The sequence below is a fragment of the Spermophilus citellus genome (assembly GCF_964194105.1).
Source record: "Spermophilus citellus genome assembly, chromosome: 1".
In the NCBI taxonomy this organism is placed as follows: domain Eukaryota; kingdom Metazoa; phylum Chordata; class Mammalia; order Rodentia; family Sciuridae; genus Spermophilus; species Spermophilus citellus.
This window is the reverse complement of record NC_138182.1, coordinates 264,237,750-264,254,158: the sequence shown is the minus strand read 5'-3', so window position 1 is coordinate 264,254,158 and position 16,409 is coordinate 264,237,750. Positions and strand designations below refer to the sequence as shown.

General features: G+C 37.5%; 1 protein-coding gene across 3 annotated transcripts in view; it reads right to left on the bottom strand.

Annotated features, from left to right (window-relative positions):
• Positions 1-5,336: 5,336 nt before the first annotated feature.
• Positions 5,337-16,409, bottom strand: part of CDH6 (cadherin 6) — a 117,082-nt gene continuing 106,009 nt past the window's right edge. For all 3 annotated transcript variants that reach the window (XM_081282081.1, XM_081282082.1, XM_081282083.1), the window contains exons 8-12: positions 15,409-15,545; positions 12,558-12,679; positions 11,370-11,487; positions 10,994-11,245; positions 5,337-5,868 (exon numbers count right to left, since the gene is read on the bottom strand). In XM_081282081.1, coding sequence (XP_081138207.1) covers positions 5,378-5,868; positions 10,994-11,245; positions 11,370-11,487; positions 12,558-12,679; positions 15,409-15,545 — 1,120 coding nt within the window. In that variant the 3' untranslated portion in view covers positions 5,337-5,377. The remainder of the gene's footprint in view (positions 5,869-10,993; positions 11,246-11,369; positions 11,488-12,557; positions 12,680-15,408; positions 15,546-16,409) is intronic.

Sequence of the window (16,409 nt, the reverse complement as noted above, 5' to 3'; positions counted from 1 at the left end):
AAACAAAACAAAATAAAAGAAACCATTTCAAGGAGTGCATATTTGCCATTTGACTACAAGGAAGGCCTAACCACGCTGAGCTAAAAGGTAATTGTTTCAATCCCACTCTTCTAATACAGAAAACTCTCCTATGAAAACGGTGAAGTTATGAAAATTTGCCTAACTAGACATGTGGATGGAAGCAGAGCAGGGATTGTTTTACATCAGGGATTCTCATAGCCAAAGACATGAAAGAGAAAAGTAAGGTGAACGGAACATTCCACCCAGTCAATCTTTAAGGGTGGCATCAGTTTCAATTTACACTTGGAAGTATTTTTAATTAAATACAATCAATACCAAAAAGCTTTTATTTTCTTGGTTTAAAGTCACAAATCACAGTAGGAGAATGCCAAATTGCCTTAGCTTGGTATCACTGAAGACACACATAGCATTTATTATAAGGCCTATTCTGATGTAGTTCATTCTCGAAGCAAAGAAAATAATCACAAACAAAACAGTACAGTGGCTTTGAAGTGTTCTTGTGTCTCTTCCGAGCAGATCCGGTTTACATTTGCTACACAGCATTCTCCCCGAATGCCTAGTAATTCTATACATTTGATTCTTTAATAAACACTAAACTAATAGATCATAGAAAACTAAACGCTTATAGAATGTGCCTCCAGATATATTTACATGAATAGCGTAGCCTCCCAAGAAAGACCAAGATCTTATTATAGAGGAATGCTTTTTCCACAACGCTGGGTCCATGCCTCATTTGTCAAATTAACCCCATTTGAGGAGAAATTTGAGTTTGTGGTCCATGGGTTTAAAAAAAAATGGAATTAAGCAACTTGTAAAAGCTCTTTTGAAATTAATCTAATAACCCAGTGGCTCTTCGACTAAGTGCCTCAGTCCTGTCTGAAATATAGTGGGTAATAGCCTTTGTTTCCATTTGACCTCCTTTCAACACTTTCATCTGCTGGCTCTGTGAGGCTAACGTTCCCCCCAAATTAAAAAATGAAAATGCATCATAAATAAGGTATTACAAAATGAGGAGTAGATTAAGGATTGTCTCAGCAATGCTTAAATTAAATCGATGATGCAGAGACCATAAAGTTCTGGTCTTAAAAATGAGCTATTTCTTTATTAACTTGTAACAAGTGTGTGAGTCAATGCATTTGCTCTAAGAGGGTATCGTTCTCCACATTAAATATGGTTGGGGTCTGGTATTTTTAGTAGAGAATTATCCCTTTAGAAAATTATTCCATAAAGATGCCAAAGGGAGATTAAAAAATGCTGCACCCATAATAGTTGCTGAAATTTTAAGGAGACCATACTGTAGTTTTGTATTCTCTGGAAAAGAAAGCTGCTTGTCAGAACTGAGGAAATAGTTCATCTCCTGAAGATTCACATACCAAGTGTTAATCTTTCTACTCTTATCATCCGATAAAGAAGGTTGGGTTGTAGTGTTAATTTAAACACAGCCGACTGCTTGGATTTCGAGTCCCCTGCCACAATGTCACAATTCAAAAAAGATTTCATTCTAGATAAGACATGAAAATTAAAATTACACTAAAATGATCCTTTTCAGAAGATGTCTTTCAAAATAGTGGGGATCATGACTTTTTAGAGTGTTCTTCCAAAGTAATTACATCACTTCAAAACTGGTGACTTGGATGAAAGAATTCATTTGGTGGTTCTGTTCCTTGGGAAAAACGAATTTAGCTGATAAGGGTGGGTACCTGATTTAAATATTTAGTTTGCACCCGGGAATCAACTTTGTTCTCTCCTTTCAATTGTGTACTTTTTACAGTGCTCAAGCATATAAAATCTAAGAATGCCCAATTGGTAGTTGGTACATTATTATTTCCCAGGAAATACCCATTCTAGGGCAAAGCATTTGATGTGAGATATTGTTTGGCAATTCAGGACATCTAAAATTTATATACTTAGAAGTAAAGTAATGGAAACATCACAAAGTTATTTTGAATCCACAAAATTTGGATGCTTTGAAGATACAGATTCAATTTTTAAGAACTTCTTGCGCAACTTTTTAGGAGCTGAAAATGAAAACTAAGCCACATATTTTTATACTGTGTTAAAATTGAATCACCAGCTTTGTTCCATCTGAAAATGGAGCAATTGCCGTGCCTCCCTTATGCACCCAAACTATAAAAACAGGAGAGTTCTGAAGGAAATATATATTTACTGTGCTCAGATTCTCATATGGTTTTATGAAACCATCATTGCTACCTTCCTGTTTGATTTATTTACTTATATGGCGGCAAATATTTTCAGTAGGAAGTGGGTTTCAAACTTATGTGCAATGGCTTAATGTTTTAAAAATTTTAGCTTATTTTAGGGAGTATCATAGTGGTTTAAAGAAACTCTTCCTCTTGCACAGAGGGGGAAAAAGTCAGAAAGGGTTCAGTGTCCTTGAAACGACACTTTACACAAAAGCGACCTGTTTCTGTTGAATGACTTTAAGCTTTTTAGTGATTAAAACAAATACTGAAATTTTACTTCTTCCCCCTCCTTCCCTCTTTCTCATCACCAGTATCTAAAATGAGGACATAGACAATGTGAAAACTGAGATGAGAACGATTTTTTTTTCTCTTCAGTAACCTGTTCACGTTGACCCAGGACCTTGCACTTAAAGAAATGTGCATGTGCAAGTGGTGTTTGAGCTGATATTTTGGTGGAAAGAAAGTAAGACCAGGCAGGAGATTGATGGAACTGTAGCTCTTACTGTTTGCAGGTTTTCAAGGGGTCTTGTAAGAAAATGCCACTTCAACTCGATCCTTGCAGGACAGTAATACTAAATATTCAGCTCTAGGCTCAAAGCATCCAATATCCTACAGGTTTCCTACATCATGAGCTTTTATGTTAAGATATTAAATACTAATTTCAATACTTAGTCTACTAACCCATTTTTGGCATGATACTATACCCTGCCAATTACATTTCAAATATCCCATGATAGAGCTATTTGATTTCACTTAGAAGGAGAAATCAACTTTGCCCTGAAATGTAGGAAATTGCTAGTGTCAACCCTCGGAATTCCAATTAACCCCAAAAGTTCAAAAGAACAACTTTTGATGATACCTTTCTTTTCTACTGAACTATTTTTCTTGGTTCAATTTGTTACATGACATGAATCACAAGGATAGAGCATTCTTTAGTTTTACAGTAAATTGTGTGATTAACGTGCTGTTCTATTGCTATACCTAGTACTTATTAATTAATTTTAGTGAGCTATCTTTTTTCAACACTTACCTGTGACTATAATACTTACTGATTCATTACAGTGAAGCCCTCCTGTAACTTTTAGTATGCATTCCTCTGTGTGTGTGTGTGTGTGTGTGTGTGTGTGTGTGTGGCTCTGTGTGTATAAAGAACTAGAAAAATAAAATTAAATTTAAAAAAACGCTTGGAATAGGCCAAGCATGAAATACTTGTTAGAATCAAGGGCAGACCATTAAAAATTAGGAAGCCATTTAGGAAACACAAGGAATAATATGGTTGTAAAAATATTTTCACTTTAACCCGAATTCCACATTTCTCTTATTTTATAGGTGCTCACATTTACTTCCTGGGAAAAACACCTATTTAAACTTAACTGAACAGTAGTATGTTTCCAAATAGAAAATATATGCTGATATGCCATTATCTCCAAATGGAAATGACATCAAGATTAACTGCAGAAAATTAACATTAATTGAAAATAAATCCCTAAGACTAATAAGTGAAGCCAGCAAGTTTTCAAGTATATATTATGAATAGATATACACAGAGTCTATTTTTAAAGTTTTCAAGCAAGGATTTTTTCATTACAGTACTTCAGAAATTTCTGATGACTGTACGATGTAAGATTCTAATGATAAAAGTCATTAGAACAGCCATATGAGATAAATGATTTGAACCTGCCAGAAGGATTAGTTCAGTTCACTTGGGTCCCCTGGATAATAACTGACTATGATGCTAATTGCATAATTAGAGAAATAATAGATTGGATGGATTTTACATTACTTTTCTATCATAGTTTGAGACCATTACTTTATCATTAGTTCAGAGACAACGATGGAAAGATTGCTATGGAAGCAAAGTTAAAAACAATGGAAAAAGTTAATACATATGAAAGTCAACTATCATTTTAATTCCAATATTAAACACTCTTGTTGAAGGGAATCCAAGTTTGTAAGCATCTTCCAGACACAAAATGTATATTTTCATAATGATCTCAGGGATGTCCATCTTTACCTGGGTAAGTTTGAAAATGCTTCTGGATGTGAAGGGCAGAGTGTTAGGTTCATATGTGGCTAGCTCTAACCTCTCCCTGGATCTCCAAGAGGAGGATTTGAGTTCATTTAATCTAATTGTACTAAGCCAAGTGAATTAGGTGAGAAGTAGCTGAAGGATATTGTACTTTACATTGCTGCTTTTGGGTATAGTGGAATAATACTGAAAACAAGCACAGACAACATTCGTCTCAAAAAAATTCTTTCAGAAAACTTTAAACAATTATACTTATTTGTCATTAGCCTACTGATAGTTGAAACAATTTCAAGTGATCTGTGATACATTGGTAGCCAAAACTTTCAAATATGCTAAACATTTCATTTGTTAATATCATTCGCTATTTTCTCTTTCTCTTCCTATGGTGTTATGGCAAACTCTTGCATGTCTCATATATAACAAATTAATGAAGTCTTATTACTTTTCTGTTATTGTTATCTTTGAATGTTATCATTTCATTTGCTTTTATTCCTTAAGAGAAATGAGAATCTTAAAATGTGGATTTGATGTTCTGAATAATAGTTGGTGTCAGCAAAAGTTCTTAAAGCACAAACAGGATGGGCTGAATGTCATTTACTTTGCAAGAGAAATTCTTTTATGTAGGTTATTATCTCCTCATGAGCTGATACATCAGGATTGACTTCCCAGTGGCTCCTTCTTTATTATTACTTTTTTAAAAACTATAACTATATTTTTATCAATAAAGCACAATCCCTTATCCCGTTAGCATGTGAAATGTACAGGTGGAGCAGTCTGCTGACCTGAGGCAATGGAGTCTAGTAAATCAGTGGTCAGTGGTAGCCAGCAATTTCCAAACTCGCCCTAAGAGAACAAGTGAAAATACTGCTCCCTGTCCTCTCCCCGCGCACACGCCTGCTGGGCTGACTTGGTTAACTGGATGCACTAAAAAATAAAAATTTGCCTTGGAAGCTCATAAAAGTGTACTAGAAAAAAGTCTCTAACATTGGATCCACAAGGACTGCAGCCATTGGCTTTTGGAACGGGTAGAACAGAGAACCCTTCACGGAATAGTGGATAAATAGAAAGAAATAGCCACTTCACATATTTCAGTGTCGTATTGGAAAATGAAAAAGGCAACAGATTAGGAGTCTTTGTCACTGTCCACCCCGCCATACATATCTGCCAGCTTTTTGAACCGAGGGCCCCAGTCACTAAGGTAATCGTAGTCTTGATCTCCATCTGTGGTCACTGACTCCAGAGAGCTCAGGGAGTCGGCCACGGAGCCGGTGCCCTCATAGGCATAGGTGGCCAAGGAGTCGTAGGGGGGGGCCGTGGGGTCCGTGTCATTTTCCTTTAACCTTTGGTTAATGAAATCTCTGACATCGGTGTTGTCACGAGCTGTTGGAGTCCGTCGGGGTAGAAAAAGAGCTTCAGGCACTATGTCCCTACGCAATTTGTTGTCCTCTATGGCTTCGGGATTCCTCAGGGTGCCGATATCAAAGGCCTGGGTGTCCTCCTCTCCACCACCTTCATCATTGTAACTGACAATGTTATCTCTGATGTCCTCTTTGGAAATGATCAAAGGCTCTTTCTTCCGCTGCCTCCGCAGAGCTGCAAACAGCACCACGGTCACTGGAAGAAGAAAACAAAATAGAAAGGGAAGGGAAAGTTAATTTGCTGCCCAATTAATGTCAGGAAGAAATACTCTGCTCTGAATGTGAAATTTTAGAAGTTCTCTTGAAAATGCAGAGTCGACTTTTACTTCTTTAAGGATGCATATGCCTCTGTCAATAATCAGTTCAGAACCCCAAATATTTGAAAGAAGGTTATAATTTAAATAGAAGATAAAACACCATCATGTTTTGTCAGTAGCTCCTTTTTGGCTTTGAAACAGCAAACTTGTTTCACGGTAAGAAGAAATAAAATAATAATAAAAAATGCGTGGCCATGGTGGAAGTACCGCAATAAGGGTGCAAATTATGCCAAACACTTAGAATGCCCTGAAACTGGTTTTGAGGACAAGGCTGGCACCTTTGGGATGTGTCGAAGGGCTTGCATAACTCCACATCAAAAATAACTTTTGCACTATACCTTCTTTTTTTTTTTCTTGAGAAAAGTTTAAAGTTGGTTTAAAACCCAAAGTAGAGATGTGAATGTTTGCCTACCTTCGCAACATACAAAGAAATACAATTGCAGATAATTCCTGGAGAGACCCAGATTCAGAGAGTCATTTTGGACCTCAAGATCCACCAACTTGCATGGGCAAATAGTAATACACATTCCATAGTATTTTTATTCAAGCTAAATGAAACAGACATTTACAGGAGACTTTTATTTTTTGTTTTTTCCAAAGGTGCATGGCCCATCAGTTTGTTACCCAGAATGTTTGTTCTTTTAACTTTTTCCTTCTAACACAAATTAGAGATAAAGCAAGAAGTACATTTAAATAGCTCCTGATCTTTCTTCACAGCTGGTCTGGTAGAACAAAGCTGGCTACCTGTAGAGAGGCACATCTATCTACAAATGGACCTATGGGTGGGAAATAAAAATGTAGCAACAGCTTACAGAGAAAACAGCCATCCAGGGCAGAAAATGCATTATTAACCTAGGTTTGTCCAGAGGAGTTTATTACAGGAAGTAGAGTAATGTCTTTTTACTATCACACCCACGCGTGGTCCAGTTTTTATAAGCTGTGAAGATTGGATTTTTACAATAATGGCCTTTTAGTGGTGAGTACATCCACCTATGTAATAAGAATGTGTGTACACCCATGTGTCTATGTTATAATTTCAGACATTAATAGTCATAATGATAATAGGCTACCTATTGAAAACTGTCTCCATGTCAAGCACTGTGCTTAATGTACTGACTCTCTACAAAGTAGTGCCATCATTATAATCCCATTTTATATACCAGAGAGTAGAGGCTTAGAGATATCACATGTATGAGCCATTCAAATCCAGGGCTGTCAGACTCAAAGACCCACATTCTTAACTGTCATGCTTGAAGCATATTTGATTCTATTTACAAAGGAAATGCAGTTTTGCCATTGTCAAGTGTGTGGTTGTGCAATTGTCTGTAGTGTCTCTTGCTGCCAGGAGTATCTTGATGCCTCATTTGTCACATCCACCCTGGATATCCATTCACTCTTTAAATAAATACTTATGTCAAGCTTCCTCTGTGCCAGATACAGTTCTAGGTTCTACTGAAAAAAAAAAAAAAAAAAAGAGGATACACAGCCCTGCCCACTTTCTAAGTGTGAAAGTTCATATAATGGGCAGGGCTTTGAAATGATGCATGGAGACAGTGAAATGGTGCATGGAGACAGTAAGGGAACAATATGTATGATATAGAAGGAAATTATGAGGTGGTAAGTGCCATGTAACCAAAGAAAAGCTGAGCGGTACAAGGAGAGCAGGAGCTTATCTGCATGTTTCAGGGGCTGTGCCATGTCTTTTGAGGGGAGGTCATGCCATTTAAGCCAAGACATGAGTAGTTATACAAGGCTCTATGTGGCAAAGAGGAAAGAGCTCTGGGAAAGGCCCCAAGGTAGGTATGTGTCTGCCAAGTAGGAGGAAGAGCCAGGAGGCTCACGGGCTAAACCACAAGGAACCCAGGGGAGGAGAAGAGTCGGGACTGGCCACGTTCCAAGGGGGCTCTGAGGCTTCTGTATACCTTTCATCTTTCCCTTGGTGAGCATGGATGTGGAAACCTGCAGGGCTTTGGGCAGAAGGATGCCCCTGATCTAGTTTTACATTGGTTTCCAGTGTGACAAGTGACATGGATTTGCAAAATAGGGCTGTAAGTAGGACAACCATTGGAATTAGAGAAGAGAACCAAGCCAAATATCCCTCAAAGATTTCCACTCTGATATGCATGAGTTCTCTCACTTATTTAAGGCAAGACAGCAGGTGACTATCATTTCCTAGTTCTTCTCTAGCTTAAGGTACCTAGATCTTTTATTCTAGTTTTATGCACATCTGAAAGTACAACCATCTAGACCAGAGAAATCACGTTAAACAATTCAAAGGCATTTATTCACAGCTTAATTCTTGTATAGCTAAAATTGCCTATATTTTTTCTTATTAGCCCAAAGCACATCTGAACCAAAATTGCTTCAATATAATCATCTAGAAGGGAGATCTTTCTAAAGCTAACTTTTATAAACTGAAAACGTAATTCCTAAGCATGAGGAGTAACATTCTAAAAAGGTAATATACCTGTGAAATGCCCTTACCAGAAACTGAGTCTCCTTTTTCCCTACTGTTACAGGGCCAGAGAATAGCAGTGAGATTTGAGTGTGGATGCAGGAACTTGTGCAAATTTAGTGTTCAAATTCTATCATAAAACTAGAAGATCATCAGATTCAGCTTAACTTAAATGATTTGACTTTTAAAGTCTGTTTTCCTTTTTTTAAATTTTTTTAGTTGTTGATGGACTTTTATTTAATTAGTTAATTTATTTATATGCGGTGCTGAGAATCAAACCTAGTGCTTCACACATGCTAGGTGAGCCCTCTACCTTTGAGCTACAACCCCAGCCCCTTAAAGTCTGTTCTTTTATATGTAAAAGAGAAGAAATAACACAGTACTTGGCATTGTTGTCAGGAATGGGTTAATAAATGTAAAGTTTTGCAAACTCTGAAGTGCTATAGAGACATGAGATATAATTGTCACATTTTTATAAATACTAGATGCCTCATGGTCTACTTTTTTCTCTCTTTGGTGGTGCCGAGGATTAACCCGAGGCCTCAGGTGGGCTAGATAAGCACTCTAAGCACTAAGCAACAGCTCCAGCCTGATTCACTTTATTGATGTTGGATTTCCTCATATATCAATGTAATTTTCCTCCTCTGACTTTTCCTCTTCTTGTCTACATTTCTTCAATTGTCCCACTTAAGTTTGGCCTCTTTCAGCCGGAAATCACCTTGCATTCCACAGGGCTGCAGGAAAGTGGAGTGCAGTGTGGAAGCACCCAGCCTCGAGGGAGAAAACCTGGGTTTGGAACTTGGTTCCACCATCTGTTACAAGTGTGACTTGACCACGTGCCTTTGCATCCTGGATCCTCAGCTTTGATGTTTAAAGTGCAGATAAATATATACCAGGTGCTTCTGAGAAGTGAGAAAAACATTAGTACAACTCCTTGCCCAGCATCTAGCTTAAGGTGAGGGCACTTGGGTAAGTTTGTGCTTAAATCACATCATAAAACGAGGAGATTTGCAGATCTGGGTTAGTGTAAAATGGTGTGACCTTTGTGAGCCTATTTTCTTATCTGTAAAAAGAGGGAACAACACAGTGCCCAGCATTGTGGCCAGGAGTTAGTTAAGGTTAAATCCCATTTTTTTTCCTTTTTTTATTGGGTATAGAACCCCCAAAAGACTAGACAAGATATGGGAGGCACTGAGGTCAATTAGTTATAATGAAGAGACAGTGAATTCACTTGGAGGAAGGAAATGAAAAGGGAACAGAAAAGTAAGCTAGTTTGAAAGAAGAAAAGGAAGAGGAGAAAATGGATTGATGATGAAGGAAAGGAAAAATCTGATTTAGCAGATGAAAGCTGGCTCTCCTTCCATAGACTACAAAAAGAGTCTGCATGCATGAGTATATCCCTGACAGCCGAGCACTTCTGAAAATACCCCTTTAAAAAAGAATATTCACGTCCTTCTCTTCTAAACAGTTTTATAAACCCACACCATTGGAAATGCCAATTGTCTTTGCTCACTGTCAGTTTCTATTTAAATGTCTTAAAATACTTTGCCCAAATCTTAGTTGACAAAGGGAACCACGGTTCTGCAGGGGAGTTTCAATTCTCCTGTTATAATTAGCAGCATGGATTTGGAATGTGAAGCTCTTGGGCAGGGATCCCTTAGCGTTCTGTTCTTAGAGACACATAGGTCTTCTTTTACTCTTCTTGGAATGACTCTGTCTTCATTTTCTTAAAAGACTTTCTCCTCCTGTGTAATCTAGGTGACTCAACTTCTGCCTTTATTTTCATTTATTTTTTTCATTGCATAGGCAAGCTTTACAAATCTTGCTTTTGTTTTTGGAACATTTCCTTTCTTAGTTCACAGTCATGGGCCTGATTGATAAACCTTGCTTTTCATTTCTATTACATTCATTTCTTTGGAGTCTCTGGTTTGTTCCCTTAATCACAGAAGTTTCTTATTACTGAGGATGTGAAAATATTAGACATTTTGTATGCAGTAACCGGAGAGCAAAGCTAAGAAAATAGTCATTTAAGTGGGTAGATCAAAATAAGTTTACTGGGTTAAAGAAAATTTCATACTTTAATTTTTCTTGTATGAGAGAGAAAAAGTCATGACACTATTCTTTTTACTTTTCCATTGATCATAAACTTTACCTTTATAGAAGTGGCCTTCACCACATCCTCCATGCTGGGTGACTTTCACTCTTTCAAATTTAACAATATTTGCCAAGTTAAACATTCAACAACAAATGAAATGAAAAGGCCATATGTATATAGCCCTTGAATCCCCCTGAGATTCATTTCCAGTCTGATAGACAAGATGCTCTTTTGGTGGACCAATTCCCCGGGCAAGCAAAGATATGGGCAAGTTCCAAAGCCATTTCAAGCAAAATGAGTTCATGTTTGAACAACACAGATTCTCAGCATATAACTCTACTCACCTAGATCAGGCTGTATGCCTTAATGGGGGAGGCGGAAAAATCTAGAGTGTCACAGTAACAGTGTGTGCCCCTCACCAAGGGGAGATAAGATGCAGGGAGAAGCAGTTTACCTAGTAGGATCACGATGCATAGAAGGATGGCCACCAGAGCCCCCGTGCTCAGTCCTGTGGGGTGGATGAGGGCTTCCGCATGGCAGGACTGCATGTTCCCATGGTGGTCACATGCACAGACCCGGACAGTCACTGTCCCAGTGCTGCTTTGGACTGGGTAGTCGTTGTCTGAAATGACCACAGGCAGGAGATAGGTGCTCATCTCGTGTCTATTATAGCCATTTTTCCGAGTTAAGATTCCTGCTGTGTTGTCTGGAACCAAAAAGCAAAGTGTTAAGTGTACATGGACACTACATCATGTATTGGACCAGTTATGATGGGAATTGATAGTTGTATGTATAGATACATTGATAGAGAATGTAATGAACTTATTTACCTTTGTTATCTTGGATGGTAAAGTTGGAGCCACTGACTGCTTCAGGGGCCAATGAGAAGGAGAATTGGTGTCCACTGTAAGGGTCGTCCTTATCAACAGCATGTAGAGTCTGAATCAACTGAAATAAAAACCATATGGCTGCTCTAAAGTTCTGATAATTCACAAGTGTTTCTTATAGTTTTGTAGTGAGTTGCTTGATTTTATGATTTTTTTTTGCTTCTAATTAAAAATCATAGCTTTTAAAAACTTCCAACAAATCCATTCTGTTCAAAGAACTGAAGGGCTAGATAGAGAGCCACAGAGCATGGGATAATTCCTTCCTGTGGGGTGTTGTTCTGTGCATTGTAGGATGTTTAGCAACAACCCTGGTCTCTAGCCTCTAGATGTCCGAAGTACCCTCCTAATTGTACAATCAAAAAATATCTCCAGTCATTGCCAAATAGCCCCAGGTAAATATCCACTCCCTGGTTGAGAAACACTGATGGGAAGTGGTACAAAGTTATAAAACACCACAATGAATGAAAGAGCCTTGCAACAGGACTAAATGGAAGCACTCATTGGACAGCCTGTTTAGAAGTGCAATCTTGGCATGGATATACGCTACTAACTGGCAAAAAACTAAAAAGAAAATTAGCATATAAAACACAGCTTCCACTTCCCACTTTCCCATGTACTTTAATAGTGCACTTCTATTTTGACCAACTGGAACATAATTTTTATATCACTGGCAGCAAAGACTTATTTCAGGTGGCAAGAAATGGGTAAAATGGTAAAACATTCATGAATCTGTATTACTTGTACAGATGGGCAATGTAAATAAGTAAAACTATAAATTATAGGCAGTTATAAAGTAAGTCCTAGTTGTTACTTTCAAAAAAAGATATGATAATTAACTATCTGTTCGCCAATAAAGATTTTTCCAATAACACTGCAACTCATCTATTTTAATGAAAAAGACCGATTTGGTATCAGCGTCAGTTTTCAGGAGTGACGAACTTCCAGTTCTTAAAAATTGTTTGTTCTCTTATGCAATTTAAACATTCACCCTAGTTCTTATTTATGGTATTGATCTTCTTAACACTCACTTCATTGATAATTCAAAACTAGCCCTCAGATCTGTGTATCATATGAATTATTAGGAGACTTAAATTAATCTTTCAACTTGAATGTACTTTCTGATGAACTTACCTGATCTGCCTTTGCTTTTTCACAGACAAAGGTTTCATAGAACTCAGCAAATTCTGGGGCGTTGTCATTGACGTCTAGAACTTTAATATACAGAGGTACGCGGCTGCTTTGCTTTGGATTATCTGCCACATACCAAAAAGAAAAAAAAAAACCAGGCATTTATATGTTGATCGCCAGTTCCCTGTGGACAACATTCCCTCTCTCTTTCCTCCTTATTCACACAGAGATTCCCCTGGGCTGCTGTGAATACTCTAGAGGCATTGAGCACCACTGAGGACATGAGAAAGAATGCAATGGTTTGGTTCTTCTATGGTTGATACACCTGGTGGAAATTCCTACTTGTGTTGATACGATTACATCTGCATAATAAAGCCTGAGGCCACACAAAGTAAGAATAGGCATTTTAGAGGTAGAGTTTCAAGGACACCAACAAAGCAGGAAGATAGGAAAAACATGGACAAAAGGAAGATGAGAAATGCATGAACCACCAGGATATCAACGTATGTTATTGGTCTTAGTTTTTGTGTGAGTGCTGAATAAGAGCTGGACATCATGCTAAGAACCGTGCTGGATTAGCTGACTTGACACACACTTCTGAGGTAGATACAGTTATTGCCCCTATTTTATAGATGAGGAAACTGAGGCACAGAGAAGTTAAGTAATTTATCCACATTCACAGAGATAAGTAAGAAGTTGAGCCTAGGTTCAAACTTGGGTCTGTCTGATTCCAAAGTCCAGGTTGTTCATCTTGGATAATGGTTGAGTGCAGACAATGTCTTAAGATATGAAGTATTTTTTTTTTTTTTTGTCTTTTATATTCTCCTGGTTAGTTGGAAGACATTGCTGGTACAGGAAACAGGAGTTAGAATCTCTTGCCTCACCCTTTCCATCTATTTCACTCTTATATCTATTTGTTGGCTCACTTCATTAAATGCTAACATTAATAAAAATTCTAATACTAATATTAGACCATCTAAGATTCATATGTGCTGCCATTGTTTAGGGTGCTGGGAAACAAGGGAGCATAAAATTAGCTTGCTTCCTGGAGAGTTATTCTGCTATTGGAATAGACAAGCTGTACACATATAAGTATATCACCTATCAGATGGTCAATGCTATGGAGAAATTAAATGGAAAGGGGATTGAGACAGACAAGGGTGTTACTTTTTATTTTATTTTATTTTTTGGTACCAGCGATTGAACTCTAGGGTACTTAACCACTGAGCCATATCCCCAGCCCTTTTTATTTTTTTATTTAGAGACAGGGTCTCACTAGGTTGCTTATAGCCTCACTAACTTGCAGAGGCTGGCTTTAAACCTATAATCCTCCTGCCTTAGCCTCCTGAGCTGCTGGGATTACGGGCGTGTGCTTCCGTAGCCCGGCTGGTATTACTTTAAATAGGATGACAAGAAATGGCTTCTCTGATGAGTCACCATTTGCCCAGAGATGAGACTGAAGAGAAAGATTAGGCCCCTTAGGTATTTCTGGAGGTCCTGGCAGAGGAAGCAGCAAGCGCAGAGGCCTCATAGTGGGAGTGAACTAACTTTATACAAATTCTTGATTTTTGACACATCAAAGGTAGTTCAGAGGCTGTGACAATAAGATTCTGAAAATCCTTTGTGTCCAACATTTTACTCACGCCATTGTTCCAAAGTTAGAGTGGCTAAATATGAATTTTTAAAGGTCTGAATTACTGATACTTTCAAATGTGTCATAGAAACATTAAATCCTAAAAACAGGATTTTAAGGCAGAAAGCTTAAAATACTTATGAAGTGAATTTCATGAAGTTTTGAAAAATGGTCCTTCTCAGTGGACAATAACTTTGTAATTTTCAAGCTTTAACGGTGCACTGTTACTGGTATCCACAGTGGATACAAATGTCTAATGAGCTGTCCTTGTCATTATCAAAAGCAGGGCTTCATTGGCCCATATTGGTTACTTATTATACCACCCCATATCCTTCAGCTACTTCAAATCTCATGAGTTATGTTGACAAAATATAACTGTAATGGACTATTTGATATGGAATATTTCACTTTAGATAACCAACTGAGATGAAAATGTGTAGAACTTTAAGAATTAAAAACAAAAACTAAAAATAGCTCTCATTTAGAAGTCTCGTTTTAAACACTAAAACATTATTTTAAAGACCATTTTTTATTTCATGTATCTCAGTCCAAACATTGTGTTTATAATTCATATTAATTTTCATTGAAGTATAATCATTTTATTTGAAGTATTCTTTTGGCACTGTGTTTCTTTGCCTTAGTTTTCACAGGGAGAACCATAAAATTCATTCTGAACATTTTATTGATTACTTGGTGATCTGTATTGCTTACTTTGATATACTATGGAAAAATGATCATTTGTGCCTCTTAATTCTGTACAAATTTCAAAATGGAAATTCTAAGAAAGTTTGAGGAATAAATATTCACAAGATTTCTAGACCATGTCTACATTTTAAAGACACTTGAACTCTTTTTTTCCCTCCTCTGTCTTTGCAATGTCCGAAAGTCCATTTTTTTCCCAGCTGTTTCTATAATGCTCTAACTTTACATGCATTTTAGAATCAAATCTAATAGTACCAATCCAGTCTCACTCTCAATCAAGTCACACTCTCATTCCACTGTTTCCAAACTATAAACTTCCACAATTTCCTCTCCATTTAGGAATGAACCACCCCACAGTTAGAAGAAACATCACTTCAAACCATTCCAGGGATTTTCCCTCAATACATATTGAGCAAGATCATCGAGGTGTGGTGGCGAGTTTTGGCCATGCTCCATGAGCCCTAGCTGGGACACGCGCTCCATCAATCAGGGACAGCAGCAGTACCAGGTTGGACTTACTAATTTCTGTCGCTATCACTGTTATGTTGTGCCACAGTAGTGTTTCTCGGTCAAGAAGTTTTGATGTAAAAATTGAACCATTTCCAGAATCAATGTTGAAGATTCTGTCCATATCTGTGTGTCGATCAACAGAATACCTGAAAATGCAGGGTAGAATTTAGAAAGGCTTTAGAATTGCTATCCTCACATCAAAAAGCAATATCCAGAATATATGTTATATGAATTTCTTTCTACTTGTACTGCATATTTAAATACCTAGAACTTACTATTAAGTAAAATATCCTGAGAAATCAGTTCTTTACAATTGAGGTGTTACCAGTAAGCTCACTAGAACAAGGTGCACGCTTTTAAGAGTCACCTCTACAGTTTTTTAAAAATATATAATTTGGATCAAGTTTTTATGGTAATTACATATTTCGTATTTTAAACTCAAGTTTATAGAACTCAGAATGTGTATGTGTATTTGTGTATAATGTAGGGCATTGGTTATTTTTCTGTTACTCATTTAATTAATTTTTTTTTTTTTTTTTTGTAAGAAGCAAAGGAAAATTAGTGTGGCCAAGTTTAGTGAAGAAGGAAAAGGAGGTAGGAGATGAGATTGGAGAGGGATCCAGAGTCCAGACTGCGGAAATGATGGGTTGGCTTTATGAAGAGCTGGGCTTTATTCTAAATTCACCATAAATTTACCAAAGGTTTCCAAGCAAGGTAGTATCATAGTCTAAATCATGTTTAGCAAAGATTGCAGGTTGAATGGAAGAGAATGGTTGGATGGTTCTGCCACAAGCTGATGGAAGAGGAGGGAAGACAGGTTGTGGGGACTGCCTTCAGTTCCATTTTTAATGCATTGAGGTTGAGATGCCTGAGGAAGGTCCAGGGGAAGATACCTAGTTGGATGCATAGGATAAAGATCTGGACTGACAACTTAGATTTCTCATTCAACATCCAGTGAAAGGGGAAAAACAGTAAGGACAGGATCACTGATAGCACCAATGGGAGAATAA